The sequence below is a fragment of the Miniopterus schreibersii genome (genome assembly GCF_964146895.1).
Source record: "Miniopterus schreibersii genome assembly, chromosome: 1".
Taxonomy (NCBI): Eukaryota; Metazoa; Chordata; class Mammalia; order Chiroptera; family Miniopteridae; genus Miniopterus; species Miniopterus schreibersii.
In genome coordinates, this window is record NC_138101.1 from 52,288,168 (window position 1) to 52,314,444 (window position 26,277).

Below are 26,277 nucleotides of genomic sequence, written 5' to 3' on the forward strand. Positions count from 1 at the left end.
TCCCTTTTGATGTAACTCTTGTAAGCAATATCAACCAATTGCAAGGGATTCATTCGGAATGCCCCATCTACTGCCTACATTTTTTCGCTAATGTCTGGAAAACTCTAGCTAATAAAAGTCCAATTATCATGAAAATATTTTCAGCCACTTGAGGATCTATATCAGCGTGTTCCCTGTACACCTGAAAAACTGGTTCTTGAAAGGCAGAGGGGTCCTCATTCGCCCTCTGCTGAAGTGCCTGTACCATGTTTAGACATGTTTGCTTGGGAACTCCCCTCCTGAGTCCCTCAACAATCACCTCTTGTAATAAATAATCCAATGAGGGAAGGACTATTTTATCTTCCAAACTAGAATAAGTGTTATGCAGGGAGGGGCAGACAGGGGGAAAGGATGGGGAAATGCTAGATTGAAACAAGTTAATTAAGTAGGTTTCATCATTGCAGAACATGTATAGAACATTTGTTCATGAAACCTATTCCCCAAGAAGCAACTCAAAGGTTGCACTCTTGAACAGAAATGTGAGAGAATCATCTGGGACCAAATTGTGGCAGCCATGAATTCCAAACCAAGGAGTTTAGACTTATCTTGCTTGAGAGGAAGAAACTATTGACAGTTTAGTGTAGAGGGATGACATTGCCCAAGTAATCTTTTTAGAAAGATTAATCTGCTCACATACAGAATGGATGAAGGGTGTGGGGAGGCAGAGTTCAGTCTGGAAATGAAAAATATAGACTGCGGTAGAGCAATGGTGGAAAAATTCATGAGGAAAGAGGCATCAAAAAAATTATAAAGGAAGAATATATAGTACTATATATAGTACCTAGTAACTGATAGAACATTAAAGGTAAGAGCTGACTTCAAGACCTCAAACCCGAGAAGCTAAAAACTTTGTAGTATCATTATTGAAAATTATGAGGGTAATAATATCTCAGGGTATTTCCTAAATATAGCCTTGCTCAGAGCCTTAACACAAAAGGTACTTGATAAATATATATTGACTGAATAGTAAAAGTGAGTTTATCTTATATAATTCAGGGACCTATCCACCCATCCCTGAATCTGCTATGTTGTAAAAATGGAGGAGGTTTTCATGAAAGACTTACCTCTTTCATATGATACATTACTGACTACTATAAGCATTTTACTGCCTGTAGAAATAAGAGTTTATTTATGGGACCAACTAAAGTTAAAGTGTAATGAGCATTAAATGACTTCTGATTCATTATATACGTCTTAGAATTTTTTCACATCTGGCTGTCATGCTTAGTATTATACTAGCTGATGTCAATGAAGCCAAACACTTATAGCTTCACCCAGAACCAGTATTAGACCAAGAAACATACATTAATTACCCTGTGAGTGACAAAGCCATAAGCCAATCTAGATGTACCCAAGTTTCATCTCACCTATACAGTTTTTGCTAGTTGACCCTTGGGTGCCTCAATTTCTTACCTCACATTAACAGTGATAACCCCTATGTCACAAGGTTGAATTAAGACTTTTAATAATGTAACCTTAGAAAACATGTGACCTTAATTTTTACCCAATGCCAATAATGATATCTAGTAAATATGGAGTACTTACTACCTGCAATATTCTAAGAGCCTTCTGGTTTTATGGGTTTGTTTTGTTTTTTTTAAAACCTCATTTAATCTTCACAACAATGCTGTTAAGTGGGTTCTATTAAAATCTCTGTCTTGCAAATGATGAAACTGAAGCATAGTGAGATTAAGCAGTTTGCCCCAGGTCATACAGCTAGTAAACAATTTATGCTTACATTTGGCTGTTTGTATTAGTGCTGATATAAGAAATAATGACACCATTATTTCCTGTAAAAACTGCTAAAAAAGTTAGAAAGAAGAGGTAAAATAAATCTGCTCACCCTTCTAAATCCCCCTCAACTACAGTGGATCAAAATAAAGGAAGAAAAACAAGAAAAGTCCAGGCAATTGCAAATCCAAGATAAATATCTCCAGGAAAGAAACCCTAACAGGTAAGAATGCAGGTAATGGTGGTGTGGTGGTAAGGAGTCTGGCCAGATAAAGGGAACTAAAACTGCATGGAGCAGGGGACTGGGGCCAGCTCACAGCTTGAAGCCCAGCGCAGGGATGGGGCCGGCCTCAGCAAGGAGGTGGTGGGAGACGGTGTTCACTGCTGCCTCAGGATGTGTGGCTCTGCTTCGGGGACTGGGATTTTGAGGCAGAGACAGCAGATGGGTGGGGACGCTCCCCCAGCCCATCTTGCCTCCCTCATAACTCTAGAGGCCTCTGTGCCTCCCCAAAGGAGAGCAGTGGGTACTGAGAGCCACTGGAGTGGGCCTGTGACTGTGAAGTGGCAGGTCTCACCTGTTGCATCTGGGAAGGTCTTTAACGCCTGCCGGATGAACCTGGGGTGCCTCCACTGCTCTCTGCTCAGTAACAGGGCTTCCTAAATCTGATTCTTCCTCAACAAAAGTTTGTGAGATTCAAGTCACTATCTTGATCTTGCCCAATTGCGGTAGTTTGTAAGACTGATAATGAAATAAATCATGTTAATCCTAAAAAAACCCACAAATTTTGCTGGTGAGTTCTGACTAGGGATGTCACCTCTGGGCTGCTCCAGCAACAGGAAACGGGAAGACTTGTATACAGCCTGAAGGGCCTACCTCTATTGCCCCATGTCTCTTCAGCCTCTTTACATATTTCCACATCTCTCTCTCTCTGTGGCTGTATCTTGGATAATTTTCTCAGATATGTCTTCTAGGTCACTAATTCTCTACACAGCTGTAGTAATATTCTATTTAACCTTCTATCCATGTGAACTTTTAATTTCAATGATCAGGGTTTGTTTATTTCTAAAAGTAATATTTTGCTCTTTTTCAAATTGGCCTAATCATTTGATGAGTGTCCAGTTCTTGCTTAAGTTTTCATTGCCATTTTTCACATTTTAAAATATTTCAAGTAGAATTCTTTTTATTTTAATTCTGATCATTATACTCTCTGAAATCTTTGTGTTTCTGGTTCTGGTTCTATTCTCCATGGCTTGCTGGATTTCTGTTCTTATCATTTTTTTATTGTGAGTTTTTTGTTGGCTGTGTATCTGGAGGAATTCTTTGAGGACTGCTTGAGGATATGCTCACCTGGGAAAGTCTGTGTTTGCTTCTCTCAGACACCTGGGGAAATTACCCATCCCAATAGCCTTTAAATGATAGGCTTGTGTTTTCAATCATGCAAAGAATGTTAATTCAGGTCCCAAACCACGTATCACCTGTCCAGTGACCACGAATTGTAGTTTGCCTTTTCTGAGAGTCTACTCACATGTCCAGCCATTAGGCCTGCAGATGTAAACTAAGACTCTGTCCCTGTCCCTTCTGTGCGGTGTGGTTCATACTATTTCTCTAAGTGCCCTATACTCTGTGTCATGTGATGGCATATATTCTTGACCATAAAAGAAGTCAGGGCAGGCAGCATCCATGAACGCTAGTTGGAAAAATACCAATAAACAACAAAACCCAGCTAATTAACCGAAAGATCAAATAAATAACTTGGGGAGAAAAGTAAAAAGATTGGTAATGTGTATAAGTATATTTATGTAGAAAATAATACTATTCACTGTGGAAATTATGTTTATAGAACATAATATAAATATAAACATAAAAGTTTATAAATAATAAAATCTAAGGAGGAAGTGAAAGGAGCTGGAAAGACATGTAAGTCACTCTAATCTAGCAGAAATTTAATTGATACCACTTAAAATGAAACTATTTAAAGCTCCTGTGTTTTAAATGTCCAAATATGTATTATGGCCTCAAATTAAATAAGAGAGATTTTGTTAAGAGTGAAGCTCAAAATGTGAATTTTTTAAAATATTTTTTTATTCATTTTTTTTGGAGAGAGAGGAAGGGAGAGGGAGAAAAACATTGATGTGATAGTGGAACATCAATCAGCTACCTTCCACACACCCCACCACAGACCTAGCTCAAAACCAGGCCATATGTCCTGACCAGGAATGGAACCAGCAACCTTTTGGTACATAGGGGCAATGTTCAACCAAATGAGCCACACTGGTGAGGGCATGAATTGTTAATTTTATTACCCACTTTAAAATTTTTCTGCATAGTTTGAATTGTTTAAAATGAGATGTATTATTTTTATGAAAAAGTGAATTTTTAAATAAGGGAAGTTTCCAAAGTGGTAATTAAGCAATTTAACCAGCTATGTTCAGGACAGTAGGCAGAAAAGATACCCTACCAGATGAAGTTTTCTTTCCTATGTCTGAAAATATGCTGTTAACAACATAGAAGCACTTTCTTCAGTCCTGCAGTGGTTTCAACTAGTGGCAGTACATGCCCCCCACAGAGGATAAATGGAAATGTTCAGTAATCTTTCTGGTGGTCAGAATGTCTGAGACTTGCTATTGGCACGTAGTGGTCATGGGCCAAAGATGTTAAAGCATCCTGTAAAATAAGTAACACTGTCATATCCAAGAAATCATTGCTAAATCCAATGTAATAATGATATTTCTGTTTCCTTCCAAAAGTGTTATAGTTTTAGCTCTTAGCCTTAGGTCTTTGATCCATTTTTGAGTTAGTTTTCTGTCTATGGTGTAAGGAAAGGGTCCAATTTCACTCTTTTGCTTGTGGATATAGTTTCCTAACACCATTTATTGAAAAGGTTGTCCTTTTTCCATTGAAAGATCTTGGTACCCATTTTGAAAATCAATTTACCATCATATATGCAAGGGTTTATTTATGGGCTCTCTATTGTAATCGATTGTCTATATGTCTGTCCTCATGCCAGTACCACACTGTTTTTATTACAGTAGCTTTGTAGTAAGTTTTGAAATCAGGAAGTATGAAACCTCCAACTTTCTTCTTTTATTTTCAAGATTATTTTGGCTATTCAGGGTCACTTGAGATTTATATGACTTTTAAAATAAGTTTTCCTATTTCTTCAAAAATGTCATTGGGATTTTTATAGTGATTGCATTTAATCTACAGATCGCTTTGGGTAGCATTGTCATCTTAACAATATTAAATCTTCAAATTATGAATGCAGGATATCTTTTCATTTATTTATGCTTTCTTCAATTTCTTTCAGCAATTTTTTTTTTGTAGTTTTCAGTGTATAAATTTACACTGCTCGGTTAAATTTATTCCTAAGTATTCTATTCTTTTTTATGCTATTGTAAATGAAATTGTTTTCTTTTTTATTGACTTTATTGGGGTTACATTGATTAATAAAATTAAATAGGTTTAAGGTATACAATTCTATAATACATAATCTGTATATTGTATAGTGTGTTCACCACCCCAGTCATGTCTCTATCACCATTTATCCCTCCTTACCCTCTTCTACCTCCCCCATCCCCATTTCCCTCTGGTAATCACCATACTAAAATTGTTTTCTTAATTTCTTTTTCAGATTTTCTTTGCTGAAGTATAGAAAAGCAACTGATTTTTGTGTGTTGATTTTGTATCCTGAAACTTTGTTGAATTCATTTATTACCTCTACCAGGTTTCCTTTGTGTGTGGGGGGGGGGGGGAATCCTTAGGGTTTTCTACATATAAGATCATGTCATCTGTGACATAGCATTCATAGATAATTTTACTTCCTCCTTTCCAATTTAGATGCCTTCATTTCCTTGCCTAGTTGCTCTGGCTAGAACTTCCAGAAAATACCATGTTGAATAGAATTGGTAAAGTAGGCATCTTTGTCTCGCTCCTGATTTTAGGGGAAAAGCTTTTAGTGTTTCACCATTGAGTATTATGTTAGCTGTGTGTTTTCATATATGGCCTTTATCATGTAGAGAAAGTCTCCTTCTATTCCCAGTTTATTCAGTGTGGCTTTTTAAAATTTTTATCAGGAATGGGTATTGAACTTTGTGAAATACTTTTTCTGCATCAGAGATCATCATGTCGTTTTTTCCCTTCGTTCTATTAATGTGGTGTTTTTATATGTTGATTGGGTTTTGTATGTTGAACTATCCTCACATTCCAGAGTTAAGTCCCACCTGGTCATGGTGCGTAGTCCTTTTAGTACGTTACTGGATTCAATTTGTAGTATAATGTTGAGCATTTTTGTATCTATATTCACAAAAGATAATGGTCTATAATTTTCTTTTTTTTGTAGTGCCTGTCTGTAGCTTTGGTATCGGGAATGCTGACCTCACAGAATGGGTTAGGAAGTATTCCCTCCCATTTAATTTTCTGGAAAAGTCTGAGAAGGATTGATGTTAGTTCTTCTTTAAATATTTGGTAGAATCTACCTGTGAAGTCATTTTGACCATTGCTTTACTTTGTTGGGAGGTTTTTGAATACTGACTCAGATTTATTCAGGTCTATTCAGATTTTCTATTTCTTTTTTAGTTGGTCCTGGCAGACTGTATGTTTCTAGAAATTTGTCCATCTTATCTAAGTTATCCAGTTTGTTGACAGATGATTGTTCGTAGCATTTTTCAGTAAGAATTTTTATTTCTATAAAAATCAGTAATAATGTTTTCACTTTCATTTCTAATTTTAGTAATTTGAATCTTCTCTCTCTTTCCTTAGTCAATCTAGCTAAAGCTTTGTCAATTTTGTTGATCCCTTCAAAGAAACAACTTTTGGTGTCATGGTATTATTTTTATTCTTATAAAAATACCTACTTATAAAACATGTTATAGTATTTAGTCCATAATTATAGAACTGCTTATTTTGGTATCTTTCTTATAAGAGTATAAATTACTTTTTAAGGACAGTACTTTTTATTATACCTCCTCAATAAATTCATTGTTAAATGACTAAATGAGGTAAGTATAAAGGTGTATACAAAAAGAAACGTACATAAATCATAAATGTAAAGGAGGCATTCGGTGGTTTGAGGTAAGTGTGTTAAGTTGGCCTGTATATATTAAACATAATACAATGTAACACCATGAGGTTTTTTTCCTTTGTTATTATTTAAGACCATAGGCATTGACGTGGATTTCTATTATTAAAGCGTGGTTTCTACAGAGTTCAGAGTTCTTCCTTACTTCTCTTTGATGCCTAAATTTCTACATCATGAGCCAGAAAACCTCATCTTATCAGGAAATACTGACTTTTTCACTTTATGCTTCTGCCTTAACTGAACTCATGACCCCTGATGTTTTTGCTTGTCCTCAAATCTAAGGCTGGCCTCCAGTGCTCCATCAGGCCTTGCATACAGGCATTGCAAGTAAGTCATTCAAATAGGCAGGAGTTCATTTGCAAAGTTGGAAGGGCATTTGGTAATGTAATTGTAAGGTCCCTTTCAACTCCACTGTCTACGATCCTGCTGAAGATGACTTGCTCAAACACCAATGAAATGCTCACTAGTAGAGGGCTTCAGATTGTAGTCTGATAATCCTAGGTTACCAAAGAGAGGCTTCAAGGACTCCACAAACTTATTACATAAATATTGTTATCCTACATGGTAACTATTTTAAAAATGAAAAGATAAACCACAGACTGAGAGAAAATATTTGCAAATCATATACCTGATAAACAATTTGTATCTACAGCATGAACTTTTTCCCCCAATAAGTAAATAACATTGATACATTTTGGTTTCATTCTAGAATTAAAATTAAAAATGCAAATATTGCACATGCGTTTTTAAAAATTTATAGGATAGAGAAACAATTTGTATCCAGAATACATAAAGAACCCTTTCAAGTCAATACCAAGAAGATAAATACAACATTTAAAACTGGTCAAAAGATTTGAATAGATATTTCACCAAAGATACATGAATAATTGATAACCTCATGAAAAGATGTTCAACATCTTTAATCATTAGGGAAGTACAGATTAAAATCACAGTGAGCCCTGGCCAGTGTGGCTCAGTTGGTTGGTCCCATGCACCAAAAGGTGGCAGGTTGGATTCCTGGTCAGGGCACATACTCAGGTTGCAGGTTCAATCCCCAGTTGGGGCATGTGTGGGAAGCAATGATTGATGTTTCTCTCTCTCTCCCTTCCTCTCTCTAAAATCAATTTTTTAAAAATGTTAACAAAATAAAATCACAATGAGATACCACTTCACACTACCTAGAATAGCTATAATAAAAAAGACAAATACAAGAGTTGGTGAGAGGATGTGGAGAAGCTGGAATCCTCATACATTGCTGATGGGAATGTAAAGTGGTACAATTACTTTGGAAAACAGTTTGGCAATTTCTTAAAAAGTTAAACATTAATTTACCATATGACTCAGCAAATTCACTCCTAGGAATCTATCCAAGAGAATAATAACATATTCACAAAAAGGCCTGTAAGAAATGTTTGCAGTAGCCTTATTCATAATAGCCAAAAATTGGAAGCAATACAAATATACATCAACTGGTGAATAGATAAATAAAATCTAGTATATCCATACAATAAAATACTGTTCTGGGATAAAAATGAATGTTTTATGCTACAAGATGGATGAACCTCAAAAGCATGTTAAGTGAAAGAAACCAGACAAAAAGAAAGCAGGATTTTATTTAATGAAGTTCCTAGAGAAGGCAAAGCTATAGAGTCAGAAATTAGATTTGTCTGGGGCTTGGGGGTGGGAAAGGAAAATGACTACAAATAGGCACGATAAATTTTTTTAAACAACTCTTACTATAATGCATTCAGAAATAATTCAGTTACATTAAGTATATTGGCTCTAAAGAGTCCACCCATACGCTTGCATCAGTCCACTGTCCAATTTAAGATTTGTTTCCACGTCCAAAGTAAATTTCGACTGTACCAATGGGGCATTCTAGACAGGTTCAACAACTTTAAGTGCCATCAAATTCCCAACACACTTTAACCAATGCATAAAATCCTCCAGTTCCAGCTAGAGAAGGAAGGGCCTCAACCCTTGCCCTAGGCCTGTTTGTTTCTCACAGGTGGTACTGAATGCATTAAGTTCTCAGCAAGATCAGAACAGATCTATGAAAGGGGCTTTTCCTCTTGGTCTTCCTCCTGTTTAAGCAATGTGGTCAGGCCAGTGAGGCTTGCAACATGGGGTGAGTCATGCAGAACTATACTATCTCCACCCCTCGCCCTCAAGTACAACTGGCGGTGCTCCCTCATTTGATAGTCAATGAAGAAGCCTCTATATCCTCACCAGGCTTTTATACCACCCATCCTTTATATCACTTCTTTTCAACCTACTATAAGAATAGACTTTAACATAACTTCAAGTAACCATTGCCTGTTGTCACCAAACACTTGATCAATGAGTTCTACTACTTACCCACAGGGCCTGTTTGGTCTATACTTTCTTAAAGGACCTACAGGATAGGTCTCACCTGCATTTTTTTCAAAGGAGCATTGTCACCTTATCAGCTCCAGAAAAGGGAGTTTTAAATCCATGAAGTCAATCTGTCAAAAGCAGGTGGGGAAAAGTCCTATGTAGTGTTGCCTCTTTTACTGAAAGACTCAAGACAACTTTTACAGCAGTTTGAAAGCAGCAAGTGCTGTCTCAGAAACAAAGGGTATTAAAGTTTGTGGAAGATAGCAGTTGTTCTTTGACTACACATGGGATTCTATATGTGAACCGACTTACATCATTTCAGGTATCACAACTAGCAAGGATACCCTCATTTTGCTTTTTTTTTTTTTAAATTTATTGATTATTTTTTTTAGAGAGGGAGAAGAAGGGAGAGAGAAGGAAAACTTGATTTGTTGTTCCACTTATTCATTGGTTGTTTCTTGTATGTGCCCTGACCGGAGATCAAGCCCTCAACCTTGGCATATTGGGATGATGCTCTAACCAACAGAGCTACCCCACCAGGGCTTGTTGGGTATTTTAAGTCCCTCTTCTTCTTTTTTTTCTTTTTTTTTATATTGTTCAAAATATCACAGATGTCCCTTTTTCTCCCCATTGACCACTTCGGCCCCCCTCCCCAGTCCCTCACCACACCATTGTCTGTGCCCTTGGGTTATGCATATATGCATATAAATTCTTTGGTTAATTCTACCCACTCACCCACCCAATCCCCTCCTTCCCTCTGAGATTTGTCAGTCTGATCCATGCTCCCATGTCATTGAATCTATTCTGTTCATCGATTTATTAAGTTCTTTAGATTCCACCTAGAAGTGAGATCATGTGATGTTTGTCTTTTTCTGCCTGGCTTATTTCACTTAGCATAATACTCTCCAGGTCCCTCCATACTGTCCCAAACGGTATGAGATCCTTCTTCTTCATAGCTGCATAGTAATCCATGATTTAAATGTCCCACAGCTTTTTTATTCACTCATCTACTGATGGGCATTTGAGCTGTTTCCAGATCTTAGCTATTGTAAACTGTGCTGCTATGAACATAGGGTGCATATATTCTTTCTGATTACTGTTTCAGGATTCTCAGGATATATTCCTAGAAGTGGGATCACTGGGTCAAAAGGCAGCTCCATTTTTAATTTTTTGAAGAATCTCCATACTGTTTTCCATAGTGGCTGCACCAGTCTGCATTCCCACCAGCAGTATACTAGGGCTCCCCTTTCTCCACACCCTCGCCAACATGTGTCTTTTGTTGATTTGTTGATGGAGCCATTCTGACAAGTGTGAAGTGATACCTCATTGTGGTTTTAATTTGCATCTCTCTGATGATTAGCATCGTTGAGCATTTTCTCATGTGTCTCTTGGCCATTTGTATGCCCTCTTTGGAGAAATGTCTATTCAGGACCTTTGCCCACTTTTTAATTGGATTGTTTGTCTTCCTCTTGTTGAGTAGTATGAGTTCTTTGTACACTTTGGAAATTAGCCCCTTATCAGATATATCCTTGGCATATATGTTTTCCCAGACCGTGGGTTCATTTGTATTTTGAGGCTGTTTTCTTTTGCTGTGCAGAAGCTTTTTAGTTTGATGTAGTCCCATTTGCTTATTTTTTCTTTTGTTTCTCTTACCCCATGAGATCACAATGCCATGAAACTAGAAATCAACCACTATAAAAAAAAGTCAAAAATATGCAAACACATGGAGGCTAAATAGCATGTTATTAAACAATGAATGGGTTACCAATGAGATCAAGAAAGAATCAAACATTTCCTGGAAAAAAACAAAAATGAACAGACAACAACCCAACACCTATGGGAAAGCAGTCTTGAGAGGAAAGTTCATGGCACTACAGGACTACCCTAAGAAACAAGAAAAAGCTCTACTAACCATTTAACACAACAACTAAAAGAACTAGAATGCTAATAGCAAGCAAAGCCCCGAGGAAGCAGAAGGAAGGAAATAATAAAAATCAGAGCAGAAATTAATGACCTAGAGACTAAAAAAAAAATACAAAAAATCAATGAAACCACGACCTGGTTCTTTGAAAAGGTAAATAAGATTGATGCACCTTTAGCCAGACTCACCAAGAAACAAAGAGAGAGGACCCAGATAAATTAAATCAGAAATGAAAGAGGAGATATAACAACTGACCCAACAGAAATACAAAGGATTGTAAGAAAATACTACGAGCAACTATATGTCAACAAACTGGACAACATGGGGGAAATGGACAAATTCCTAGAAGCATACAATCTTCCAAAGCTGAATCAGGAAGAGGCAGAAAACCTGAATAGGCTGATAACAACTAATGAAATTGAAGCAGTAATCAAAAAACTCCCAGCAAACAAAAGTCCTAGACCAGATGGATTTACAGGCAAGTTTTACGAAACATTCAAAGAATAATTAACACCTATTCTATTCAAGCTATTCCAGAAAATTCAAGAGGAGGGAAAACTCCCAAACTCTTTTATGAGGCCAGCATCATCCTAATCCCAAAACCAGATAAAGACCCTACCAAGAAAGAAAATTACAGGCCAACATCCCTGATGAACATAGATGCTAAAATCCTCAACAAAATACTAGCAAACCAGATCCAGCGATACATTAAAAAGATCATACACCCCAACCAAGTGGGATTTATTCCGGGGATGCAAGGCTGGTACAACATCCTCAAATCAATAAATGTGATACATCACATAAACAAAATGAAGGACAAAAATCATATGATCATATCAATAGATGCAGAAAAAACATTTTACAAAATCTAGCAGCACCCATTTCTGATAAAAACTCTCAGCAAAGTGGGAATAGAGGTATCATACCTCAACATAATAAAGGCCATATATGACAGACCTACAGCCAACATCATAATCAATGGTCAAAAACTAAAACCATTTCCCTTAAAAACAGGAATAAGTCTCTCTTTTGATGGGCGTCCAAGACCATTAAGAATGTCATCTGCAACTTGCCAATCAATAAAATATAATTATACAGTGAAAACTTTGCACATCAAAAGAACTGTCCTCTAATACCATAGAAACATTCCAGTTTATTACAAAGTTCATAAAATTAACCAGGTCACAGGCCTCCCAAAGACAAAATCACTTTTGTTTTTAAACCCCTCACAAGGACATGCTTAGAGAGAGGATGGGAGGGAGGGAGGGGGAGAGAGAGAGAGAGAGAAACATTGATCTGTTGCCTTCTGTACTTGCCCCAACCAGGAATGGAACTCAAAACCCAGGTATGTGCCCTGACCAGGAATCAAAGTGGCAACCCTTGGGTGCACTGTGCAATGTTCAACCAACTGAGCTACTCTGGCTGGGCCAAAATCACTTTTCATTTTTACCTTTCGCAAGTTCTGTAGCTACATTCAGACACTTTTTACAGGAACACAGACCACGGATATTTTTATACAGACCCTAACTCACCAGCTTCTCAGCTGGAAGGCCAGGAAATAAGGGGGATGGGGTGGAGGGGGTACAACTGGCACCAGTGAGCATAGGGTTGCAGAAAGCTTCTTGAGGTGACTGGAAAGTTCTAAAATTGTATTAGTAAGGTTCACACAACTCTATGGATTTACTAAGATTCATTGAATGGTACATTTAAAATTTATGGGAAATAAATTTAAATGAAACAGTTTTTTAAAAAGCCAATAAACAAGGTGTTCATTCTAAATATAGAGAGAAATATTTATTTATTTATTTATTTATTTATTTATTTATTTATTTATTTATTAAAAACATTAAAGAAATCATACAAAAACATATTGTGCACTTTCATGTGCTCTCTACCAAACTTTAACATATTGGAAGCCTCAGTGTTCACTTGTGCTACTTTTATATGTATCTCAGAATAAATCTTCTCTTGTCATCTCTGTTTAATCAGAGAAAATCATAAAATTGTCACATGAAAAAAACAATACAAAAACCTGACACCATTTCTACCAGTCTGTGAATTAGATTTTTCTCAATACTGTACAACTAAAACAAATGCAGAAATAAATTTATTTCAGAAGCTTTGTGCAATTATAACAAACCCTTTTCATAACATTTTTGTGCACACCAAAAATACTTTGTTTTTATGGACTAACTTCCTAATAAATAAACACTATAAATTTTAACATATAAACAATAAATATATTTTTGTATAAATTTAATTTTAATTTTTAAAAAGGTTTCTGTTGCTAACACAAAAGAAATCTGAATGACCCTGGGCCACAGGTGGTACAAAAAGATCAAGCTCGACTACATTTTAACTAAAAGAATAATTAGAAACAAGTTCAGTTCAAAAGAACACCTTAAAAGCTCCCGTGAAGGTAAGTGTGATTTTATTTAGACAGCAACGGTTTAACTTTTAAAAAAAAAAGTTTTTTTTAAATGAGGTGTTCTATTTCTTCCTTCCCCAACGTTTCACAGAAACACAACAGGGTGCTCTTTCCTTCTTCCTCTTTCCTGTTGGCTGGAATCCAAACATGATGAGTGGAGTTCCTTCGGCTGCTGTGGACTGAGATGACTCCTTTGAGAACAGGAGCCTCATATGGCAAAGCAACAAGACAGAAGGAATGTGGGCTCTCGTTACACTATCTCTGGAATGCCTACCTCTAGATTTCTTATACGTGAGACATAAATGTTATATTGTTGAAGCCACTGTCCTCCAATTAAACTTAAACCTAGTGAATATACAGAAATCAGAGTGGTGCAGATAGGGGAAGTGGTAGGCACAAAGGCTCTGAGACAGGACGTGCTTGGCATCTTCAACGCAATACATAGCAAGGTAAGTGTGTCTGCAGTGTCAGCAATGGGAGGGGAATGGTAGCTGATGGAATGAGGGCTACCAAGGAGCCAGATGGGGTAGAGCTTAGTGGCTCATTGGTACTTTGAGCTTTTATTTAGATGTGGGAAGCCATCAGAGGATTTTGAGAAGAAAGCACCCTGATTGATTTATATTTTTAAAGAATCCCTTTGTAGAGGATACAGCGATGCTCATGGTTAAAAATCCTCATAGTGGGCATATAACTATTTATTACAATATTCTCTACATTTCTTATATATGTTTAAAATATCCTAGGTTATAACATTTCATGGAAGACTTTTCACAATCATCTTTATTAGCTGGCCAAAGCTAAATGTATAACTAGTTTTACAATAACTTATCAGAATAAAGAATGTGTCGACACAAAAAGTTTGGTCTATATAGAAACTGGAAAAAAACAAAACAGTCCATGAATTGCTGAGAATCCATACGGTGTATGGTCAGCCCAGAGAGCTCTGCATTTGAATCCTGCATCTTGGTTTTAACTAAATGAGTGGGCAATCTTGACTAAATCATTTAACTTTCCTAACCTACCAAAGTCTAATCATCATTATTTCCAAAGATCCTGTGAGGATTAAGGTTTTAGCATAGTTCCTGGCATAGAAGACGCATCCCATAAATGTGTCTTTATTACCATTAGTCACAATTATTACAGTTGAGAATACTTGACCATATTTTTTAACACAGAATGTGGGCAATATGAAATTTCCACTCCCTAAAGAGGTTTTACTCTGTTTTGGGTAGAGACAGTTTACACAAGCATTTTCCACTACTTGGATGAAAAAAACTCTTAAGTGTATCCACTTTTATTTATTTTGATATCTGGAAGTGCCTACTTAGGAAACTCAAGTAACTTGATCACAGAAAGGAATGTCCCATAGGAAAATCAATTATCATTCTGATTCATACCTCAATTTTCTGTGAGTTTAGTTATTATGAATCAGCAACTTTGAGCCCCATCAGTACAGAACACTGAAAAGATCCAGTTTCTGAACCCATGTAGGTGAGGCCCAGCCTCTTAACTAGATTGGTCTTACCTCAGTACTACTTGTGAAGCACCAATTACTTCTGCTTGAGCAGCAGTTAATCACTTGAGAACTAATTCAAACATAGAAACAAACAAAAAATGGTGCTTTCCAGAGGACAGAAATTGGCATTTCAAACCAGGCAATCAGACTTCAAATTCCAGTCAGACACGTAAGAACCTTCAAAGTCACCACTCTGAGTGTAGGTGAAAGAATAAATAAACTGTGGTACATCCAGACAATGGAATATTATTCTTCACTAAAAAGGAATGAGCTATCAAGCCATGAAAAGACATGATAGAAACTTAAATTCATGTTACCAAGTGAAAGAAGCCAATCTGGAAAGGCTACATACTGTATGATTTCAACTCTATGACATTCAAGAAAAGGCAAAACTATGCAGACAGTTAAAAGATTAGAGGTTGCCACAGAGGATTTTTAGGGCAGTGAAACTATTGTGTATGAGACACAAGTATGGTGAATACATGTCATTATACATTTGTCAAAATCCTTAGAATGCACAACACTGAGAGTTAACCCTAATTCAAACTACAGAATTTGGATGAAAATAATGTGTCAGCGTATGTTTATCAATTGTAAGAAATCTACCTGTCTGGAAGGGTATGTTGACAGTGAGAAAGGGCTATGCATTTGTGGAGACAAGGGGTATGTGGGAAGTCTCTGTACACTCTGTTCAATTTTGCTGTGAACCTAAAACTGCTCCAAAACCTATGTCTATTTAAAGGGAAATATATAAACCAGAATTTAATCAAGAGACTTGTACATACAAACAACAATGCTAGAACCAGTGTGACACAAATAATACAGCAAGGCTGCCAAGCTTCAGATCCTACTTCTACTACCTCATAGTTTGTCACCTGGGCCAAGTTCTTGGTTTCCTCATCTGTCAAAAAGGGGGCATCTATCTCCTAGGTTACTGGAAGGACAAAATAAGTTCAACTATGTAAAGTGTTTAGAGACGTTTCCAGCAGTCGGTAAGCACACAATAAAAGTTAGCTATTATTATTACTATCATTATTATTATTATTATTAAAAGAACAAAAAACCAACAACATTTTATGAAGTCTATTATGCCAGGAAATATCATACGTGTCTGCTTAGAGGAAAATTAACAGATTTTCTTAATATATCACAAGTATGGACCCTAAAATATGGTAGAAAATAGCATATCATGACAAAATATGATCCATAGAACAAATAGTTTCTCTTGATATTCTTAATAAAATAAGGCTATTTGGTGACATTGTCATGGTTTTGAGCAGAGTCCTCCTTAAAATATGCAGCAACACCATATAAAGTATGAGGTTCAAGTTGAGGAGGTACAAGACAGTGAAAATTGAGAGAAAGATTATTGCATACATGAGTTAAAGTGAGATTTTGCAAATAAAATGTCAAACATCCTTATATTATTAGTCCAGAGAGCTTAGGCTGGGTTGTTTGGCAGGACATACCTGCCATATGAACTGTTTTTTAAAATATATTTTCAAGCAAAAATATATTTAGAAGTCACAAAGATAAAAGAAGTGAGCCCTGGAAGAAGTGAGCCAGCTGGGCTGCATGGGCTCAGGAAACAAGTTACAGGGGCAAAGGAAGAGCCCTTAGAGCTTAGGAGAAAGAAAGAGGCAAAGAAAACATTCCAAGGGAAAGGAGAGCAGGGAAAGGCATAGACATGCTCCAGAAAGAGATCTCATCCTGGGGAAAGAGGGGGTAGGAAAAGGGTGGGGCTCAAGAGAGAGTGAGTGCACACCTTTTTTTTTTTTTTTTAAGTATTGTATTTTTAGGCTATGTCTAGACCTCATTATTTTTATTTTTAGTTTCTTCTGGTATGCTAAGGTTTCAGAAAGTACAGAAGAGGAAACAAGAGAGGCAATAAGGAAGGTACAACAGGCAGGGCAAAGTGATTAGATAGCTGATAATCTAGACTATCTGTCTAATCTCTTCCTTTCTATTCAAGGGACTAAGGAGGAGCAGCATGGCCTCACCTGGAAGATGGTTAGAAATGCAGAATCTTCTATGGAACCCTAGATGTACAAAGTCAGAGTCTGGATTTTTATCAAGATTCCTAGGTGATTCATATGCACGTTGAGGGTCGAGAAGGTTCTCAATCTGTCTGCATGTTGGAATCTCTTGGGAAAGATTCTGATTTAATTGTTTTGGTTTGCCTGGACTTGGAGGGATTTTTTAGAGCTTCCCAGGCTATTTAAAGTTAAGCAAAATTTGTAAAGAAATCTTAGAAGTCAAGATCACAGCATGAATATAGGTGCAGTACTACTGTACTATCGTGTTTGGCTCAAATGATCTTATCAACTGCAGTATTCTGTGAGCTGCCCTCAACATGAGAAAATATCCATTAATGCCCCCCAACAAATTTAGGAGATTATATTTGTAGAATGTTTTGTTTCAGTAGTTTAGTAGCATAAACCTCTCATTAGTTTCCCTTTTCTCTTTTACTCCCACCCAAATTCTTTACCAAAGACAGGGTAGAAAATATCACTCAATTAGAGAGCCAAAAAAATAAAACAATTAAAAAACAGGAGGACGATTTAAGGAAGCTGTGGGACAACATGAAACGTAAGAATATTTGCATAATAGGAGTTCCAGGAGGTGGAGAAACTCAGCAAGGGTTAGAGAACCAATTTGAAGAAAAGTTCCCTAACCTGGTCAAGGGAAAAGTCACACAAGTTCAGGAGGCATGGAGAGTCCCAAGCAAGAAGAATCCAAAGAGGCTGGCACCCAGACATATCATAATTAAAATGTCAAAAATTCAAGACAAAGAGAGATAGCAAGAGAAAGGCAATCTATTACCTACAAAGAAGCTCCCATCAGGCTATCAGCTGATTTCTCATTAGAAACTCTACAGGCCAGAAGGGAAAGCAAAGCAAGGATCTGAAACCAAGACTACTCTATCCGGCAAGGCTATCATTCACCATAGATGGTGAAATAAAGAGCTTCCAGACAAAAAAGGGCTAAAGAAGTTTATCACCACCAAACCAGCACTGCAGAAAATGAAAAAGGGACTGCTGTAATAAGAAGTAGAAATAGAGAGAAACATAGGTATAAAGAACAAAAATAGCAATACATAAGTGCCTATCAATAATAGCCTTAGATGTAAATGGATTAAGTGCTCCAAACAAAAGATATAGGGTAGCTGAATGGATAAGAAAACATGACCCAGCCCAGCCTGTGTGGCTCAGTGGTTCAGAGTCAACCTATGATTCAGGAGGTCTTGGTTTAATTCCCAGTGAGGGCACATGCGCAGGTTGTGGGCTCAACCCCTTGTAGGGGGTGAGCAGGAAGAAGCCAATCAATTACCCTCATCATTGATGTTTCTCTTTCTCTCTCTCCCTTCCTCTCTCTCCCTCTTCCTCTCTCTCTCCAAATTCAATGCATAAATTTTTAAAAATTAAAAGAAATTCCACGGCTTAACTAAAATTACCTATTTTTTAAAAATTCTCACCTTCCTATTTTATTTATTTATTTATTTACTGAATGCTACAATAAAGCCAAAAAGATGACAGCAAGGGACTGTTGCCTGACCCAACAGACCTCTCTAACTGCCCTCCAAGCTGTCTGACCTTTGAAGTACCAACACAGGCAAATATGCTCCTTTCCTGAGACTCACTGCATTTATGATTCCCCTCCATCTCCCCACTTTCAATGTCATACCCCTCCCCCCACCCTGTATTATTGAAAATCATAGCTGACAGCTGTATGGCAATCATCTACCACATCCTGGTAGTAAAGCTCACCTAATAGGACTTCCTGCTCCTCAGGACAGAACCACAGCTGGATGGCTGCATGTGATCCATAGCACCTGGAACCAGACCAGTCATGCAGCAAAGATTCAACTAATACCTGCCCTCGTAAAAGTGATTTTTGAAAGCACATTAAAACAGCAAGGGGGCCCTAGTGGATTTGGTTCAGTGGTTAGAGGTCCTGGGTTCGATTTTGGTCAAGGGCACTTACCTAGGTTGCAGGCTCAGCTCCAGTCAGGGTCCATGTGGGAGGCAACCAATTGATGTGTCTCTCTCATATCAATGTTTCTCTCTCTCTAACCCCTCTCCCTTCCACTCTCTCTGAAAAACAATGGGAAAATATCCTTGAGTGAGGGTTAAAAAACAAACAAACAAAAAACTGCAAGGGGAAAGCTTACTGACACTCTCTGTTACACTCATGGAGATTTGCCTCCCCCTGTGGGTCCCAGAGTGGCATTGAGGCCAGGTCTCATGATCCCACTGCAAATGCAGAAATAGACTATTTTACTGGTTCTGGTTAAAACTAGTTCTAAACATTTAGAGTCTGCATTTAGTACACTCATTGAAAGTTTCAGATATTAGAAAACAAGCACAAACCAACCTTAAAAAACAAAAACAAGCTGTCAATAAAAGTCTAGTGTACAAAGATGTCATCAGGGTGTGTGGGGAGGTGGGAGAGGGTAAAAGGAAGATAAATGCTGATGGAAGGAGACTAGACTTAGGATGGTGAACACACAATACAATATACAGAAGATGTATTATAAAATTGTACCCCTGAAACCTATGAAAGAAAAAAAAAGTATGTCATCACTAGTCAGAACCTACAAGAAAAATGGCTCATGTCCCTAGGCACTAGGTAGGCATTTAAAATTTGTTGAAAAACTAAGTTCCTACTTTTTTATACATGATAATTACTTATAGGAAAAACAAATATTTGCAATAAAAACAAATGATAAGAAGTAAAATAAAGCTTATGGGAAATAGGCATAAGCTGACTGGAAAGAAAAATTACACTCCTACTTATATCATGTTCAAATAATGCATCTGTCACTTCTATTAGACTTTACCTTCCTTCTTTGTGCAAAGGTGATGGGAGTGCTGGGTGGAGGTGCAGCAAAGGCCAGCACCCAAGATCAGAGGCTGCAAAGGGAGGTGGGAGGAAGAGAGGAGACAGCTGGAGGGTGTGGTGATTGCTTATATTAAGAAATAAGAAAACTGATTGAGGAAATCAGTAAGAACATTAGAATAACGAGAGTCGGGTTTTTCACTTTTTCAGAAGATGCTTTACAAATGTGGAAATGTGGAAATAACTCTAGGGAATTAGATTGGAATTGGAGGTCATGGGTTTTGATCTGTATACACAGAAAGACATAAAAGCTTTAGATGTTTGTAGACATGTATACATTCATATATGTTCCCTAGGTCTGTCCACTGAGAAGGCCTAGGAGCTATGCCATCCCAATACCAATGAACATTCCAAACACCCAGATCTTTCTTAGTAAATACAAAATTCCTCTACAAGGAATATCAGCTCATTCAGGTCTGAGGCAGGGCAAGTACACAGTGAGTCTGGAATGTCTGCTGTGCCAACAAAATACTCAAAAAATGAGATAATGAGCTGAAAAAAAAAGACTTACCTTGAAAGGTCTCCCACTGACCAAACTGGAACAATGGGAATATTAAAATAAATAATGATAATGCATTACTATTGAATGCTACTATATAAAATGTAAACCTGTGAGTCTACACTGATATAAATAAATGAATGAAGAGATTATGACTGAAGCGTTTTCCTTTTAGTAGAACACAACTAGTCCATATGAAACAGATGGATGAAAGCAGAAAGTCACACTTTGTTAACTATCGTAGTGATAGTTACTGCTGATTCAGTCAGGAGATATCAATGGGAGCTTAGAGGGTAAAATAAAGTTTTAGAATAATGTTGGGGTAATTCTGCTTATACTATTTATGATTTACATAGGGGGAAATGGGAACACTGTGGTGAAGACTGGCAGACACCAACATGACCAGTTGATCAAAGTCAATATCACCTGGAGGGAGACAGGAAAATACCTACCAGGTTGGATGAGACTGAGGAGACACGATGTGGTGGTCAGTCAACTATCTGAAGAGCATGGGGACCAACGGCCCCTTAGGACCCACCGCTGTACCTTTTGTGAGGCTCTGCATCCCCTGGGCTGCTCCCAGACAATGACTGGGTAGTTACATAGGAGAGGGTTCTTATTTCTGAAAAATATACACTGGAGGAGGTAGGGATAATAGAGCACAATATGGACAGCTTGCTCTCAAATGGTTCAGAAAAAATGCTAAGGACAATGGGTTATTTCAAGAGATAAAATGACTGGCAAATGCAGTGAAATGTTAAAAGGTGGGTAAAAGGGTTATGTTCTCACAAGTTTGAAATTTTTTCAAAATAAATTATTAACTTAAGAAATCTCCAAATAGATAATGAATTTCCCCGAAGATTACAGGATATCCACACGACTACTAAAACAGACCATTTTTCCCCCCATAGACCTTCAGCATTGATGAGGAAAAGCTAAAATGCCAGGTATGGACAGAAACTAAGCATAGCAGAATGACTTTCCATAGGTAGGCATATCTCACCTTTCTAAATTCTCATAGTCAGATTTTGTTTTCTCTTCTTTTCCCCACAGAAGACATCAGGTCCTAGTTACTTAGTTCTACAAATGAGGATGCAAATGTCCAGAGCAAAAATAAAAATCATGATTCTCATCGGTGTTTATGAAATATAATTACTATTTTGAGTGGTGGTGGTGCTATCAAACACAAGTCAAAAATAAGACAAATGAGAACAACCTTTCTCCCATCCAGAAATGCTCTTCAGTAAACCCTAGCACGTGAGAGAATAATTAGAAATGCTACATGGAATGAAAGGGATGACCTTCCTCATGGACGCCTAAACCAGAAATATGAGTAAGCAAGAAAACTCTGGTGTCCTATGAGACTTATTGGGGTGACCACTTAGCAAGGTGATGAATGTGTAATCACTATGTTGTGCACCTGAGACTAATATAACAGTGTATGTCAACTATAATTGACAAATAAAAAAATATTACAAAATGATTCAGCACAGCTCTTAGGAATGCAGGAATAAACATAATGATAACTCATACATTGCTGGAGTGCATACCACTGACCCATCAAAACGTGATGAAGCCTTGAGCAGATGACACTTTGAGTGTCCTGAGTTACTAATCTACTGAAACATAAGCAAGGTAAATGAAAACTCACCCAGTATGCAGTTGAAATCCATCCAACCTGCATTACTTATTACTGAATAAGTAATATTCAAATTACTTATTACCTTCCACTTAACACAAAACTTAAAGTGACCAACATTTTCTTGACTATAATGTTCCACAAAAACCTTGTCAGCTTTCAGAAAGGTCAGGCACTTCTATCTAGGCATGTAGCAAAAGATAAAAGCTTTGTGCCTACCTTCCTCTCCTTACTTTCCTGGTCAGGGTTTCTTAACCAATACCAGAAAGCAACAAAGAAGTAGGCATGACTGTATGTGTCGCTGCCTGAAGAAAGTTCTATCCAATTCTACACAGACCCTGACCTCACCACCACCCAATCAATACCAGGTCCCTGCCCTTTCTTCCCCAGCCACATACAAAACTTTTCTCCCTGACTGGTCATTTCCTAGCCTTTTGGGAGCAGTTGGCTGCTACTGACAGAAAAAACCACAATCCACAGAATGCATCAAGCACACATGAGAAGCGTCTGATTCTATACAGGTTAGAGGCCATACCTGGCCCAAGAGCTCTTACAACCACTCCTCCAGGCTCACAGAGCTAAAAAAAAAAGTGCTTGTTGCACCCAGGAATAATTATTTCCCCTAGCAAACAAACAAATTAACTAAACAAAACACATAGGCCATGCTGTCTGAGAGACCTAGACGCACTCCCCACTGCACATAGAGGAGGAATCAGGCTCACTTCTCTAGAATTCAGAACATGAACAATCCTAGTGGCTGTCATCTGTGAAAGAATAGAGAGAGATATGTGGTCCCAAGTAGGTTCTATTCTCATTTCCCTCCTCGCTCTACTGCCCACTCCAGCACCAAGTGATGAAAGAGGAGAATGAAATGGAAGAAGAGAATGAAAATCACAGTTTTGTATTGATTGGGATCCTGAATTCTCTTACGTTGGACTTCCACTTTATAACTTAAGCTAAGTTAGTGTTTTCTTGTATTTAAATAGTTTCTGTCTGTCTGTCTAATGTGGGGAAGCATTAGGTAAATTGTTACAGATGATAAACAACTATATAAACAAGCCACTCATTTAAAACAAGTCTTTTAGAAAACCAAAGGACTTTCACAATACGTTGTTTTTTCAACCCCCTGACTCTGCATTTAGAACATAAAGGATATAAGTGCATAATACCTAACGTGTCTGGCTCATAAAGTACAGGGAGTGATCTTATAGTTCACAGACTAGAATAATGAAGCTCACAGGTTACAATTCTATCTTCACAGTTGGGAAGTTGTAAATCACACAACCAGGCCTCTTTCCACTAAACCAGAAGGCTTAGCCCAGGAAAAACTAAGTGACACATTAATTATTCAGTTTCTCAAACAAATGTTGATGCACATGATATAACCACTTTAAAAACAGTTTGGCTATTCTTTTAAAAATTAAGCTCATATTTAACATGTGATCCAACCATTGCACTCACAGTTGAGGAAAACAAATGAAAACATGTGTCTGTGTATCTGTACAGACATGTACACAAATGTCCATGCACCTGTACTTGGAATAGCAACACCTGTGAAGTTCACTGCTGTCAATAAAGCTACTAAAACAAAAGTTCATGCACATACTTGACATTCATCAGTATTTCTTTCTCAACTGTTTTCCAACTAAGTAGAGAGCCACTCTTCACTTTCACTCGATAGCAGATGTTATGAAAACTTAACACAGCTCCCTCAGTAAACGTCTTCTGGTCTTTAGGGGTCATCCCGGGAAAGCCATCAGTGTTTGCTTGTGACATTGGGATAAAAACTTGGTCATTACTGGGAGACATGTGGAAGAGCTCCTGCCTTTCTGTAGAGGAAAAAGCAATAGTAAATTGATAGTTGAATAAATGAAGTTGTAAACAAAACACAACAGTATGTTTAAAAGCAGTCCATTTTGATACAAACTTCCAGTTATAAAAGAAATAAGTCCTGGGGATGTAGTTTGCAGCATGGTAAGTATAGTTAACAACACTGTATTATCTGCTTGAAAGTGGCTAAGAGGAGATCTTTAAAGTTCTCAGCACAAGAAAAACTTGTAACTGTGTGGTGATGGATGTTAACTAGACTTATTGTGGTGATCCTTTCACAATATATATAATCACTGAATCATTATGTTCTGCACCTGAAACTAATGTTATATGTCAATTATATTTCAACTAAAAACAATAAAAAGAATAGAGATCTAAATCTTTAAAAAAATGTAGAATAACTCATTAGTCATTTTTATATTGATTACAAGTTTGACTAAACATATTTTGTATTTTTTCAATAAGATATATTATTAACATTTAAAAAAACAAGCCAATTTTAAACTTTCTGCAAGAAATAGCCCTATTCCCAATGAACAGCCCATATCACTGTGGTAAGAAAAACCTTGGAACTCCTATCACGGAGGCAGACACAACTCAGAATACACAAACTCCAATTAGATATCAATTACATATCGAATAAATAAATACAAAGAGTGTAAAAGTTACCCAAAACTCATGAAACAGGAAAAAGATGAGTGGGAATTTAACCTGCCTAGCTTGAAAAGAATATCATGATAAGATTCAAGATCAGGGTCAGACTACATGATCACCTTCACTCACTATTATTGCTTTTTATTTTTTGGGTGGTAGTTTTGGAATTTATGACATAGGTATTAAAAAAAAAAAAAAGGCTTAGCTGGGCAGTTTAGGACAAGAGAAATGTTTCTGAATTTATAGCGCAAGGCTTTATATCACTGCTTATAATGCTCCTTCAATCAGCTAAGACAAACTTTAAAATTGTTTGAGATGGCACATTACTTAATGGGTGAACATATTTAAATTGCAGGAAGATTTAGAATTAAGTATAAAAGTAATTAAGACAATCAAACCAGCCCTGGCCAGTGTTGCTCAGTTGGTTGGGTGTCTTCCTGTGCACTGAAAGGTTTGCTGGTTCCATTCCCAGTGAGGCACATGCCCAGGTTGCAGGCTCAATCCCTGGTAGGGAACATGCCAGAGGCAGCCAATCAATGTGTGGCTTTCACATCAATGTTTCTCTCTCCCCCTTCCTCTAAAAATGAATAAAAAATCTTTAAAGAAAAGAAAAAGAAAATCAAACCAATATATAAGCCATTACAGAGTTTAAAACAGAAACTATTTCTTCCAGATTGTCTAATTTTTTGGCATATAGTTGTTCATATTTTCTTACAATCCTTTGTATTTCTTTGATGTCAGTTGTTACTTCTCTTTCATTCCTGACTTATCTGGGCTCAGGTGCTCTTTTTTTTTTTTTTTTTTGATGATTCTGGGTAAAGGTTTATCAATCTTGTTTATTTTTTCAAAGAACCAGCTCTTGGTTTCATTGATATTTTGTATTTCTTTAAGGCTCTATTTCATTTATTTCTGCTCTGATCTGTATTATTCCTTCCTTCTATTCACTTGGGGTTTTGCTTTATCCAAATTCCATTACCTATAAAGTTAGATTATTTATTTGTGTGTTTTTCCTTGTTTCTTGAGATAAGCTTGTTATGCTATGAATTTCCCTCTTCGGACTGCTTTCCCTGTGTCCCATAGATTTTGAGTTGTGTTCTCATTTTCATTTTTTTTAAGGTATCTTTTGATTTCTTCCTTGACCTCATTGTTAGCCCATTCATTGTTTAGGAGCATCTTATTTAGCCTCCATGTATTTATGTGCTTTTCAGTTTTCTTCCTGTGATAGTTTCATATCATTATAGTCTGAGAAGATGCTTGATACGATTCCAATCTTGTTAAATTTATTGAGACTTGTTTTGTGTCTTAACATGTGATCTATCCTAGAAAATGTTCCATGTGCACTTGAAAAGAATGTATATTCTGATGCTTTGGGGTAAAATGCTCTGAAGATATCAATTAAATCCATTTTAGTATGTCATTTAAGGTCACCATTTCATTATTGATTTTCTGTCTGCAAGATCTATTCATTGATGTCCATGGGGTTTTAAAATCCCCTACTATGACTATATTACTGTCAATCTCTCCCTTATGTCCATCAAGATTTGCTTTACATATTTAGGTGCTCCTATGTTGGATGCATAAATGTTTACAAGGGTTATATCCTTTTATTGAATTGCTCCCTTTATTATTATGTAGTATCCTTCTTTGTCTCTTACTATAACCTTTGATTTAAAGTCTATTTTGTC

General features: G+C 37.0%; 1 protein-coding gene across 1 annotated transcript in view; it reads right to left on the minus strand.

The window, feature by feature from the left end:
• Positions 1 to 23,917, minus strand: part of LOC308555292 (broad substrate specificity ATP-binding cassette transporter ABCG2-like) — a gene marked incomplete at its 5' end in the record, with an annotated part of 75,216 nt that extends 51,299 nt beyond the window's left edge. Inside the window, one exon of the mRNA XM_081133353.1 lies at positions 23,715 to 23,917. Within this exon, the coding sequence (XP_080989479.1) occupies positions 23,715 to 23,917 (203 nt within the window). The remainder of the gene's footprint in view (positions 1 to 23,714) is intronic.
• Between the last annotated feature and the right edge of the window lie 2,360 nt (positions 23,918 to 26,277).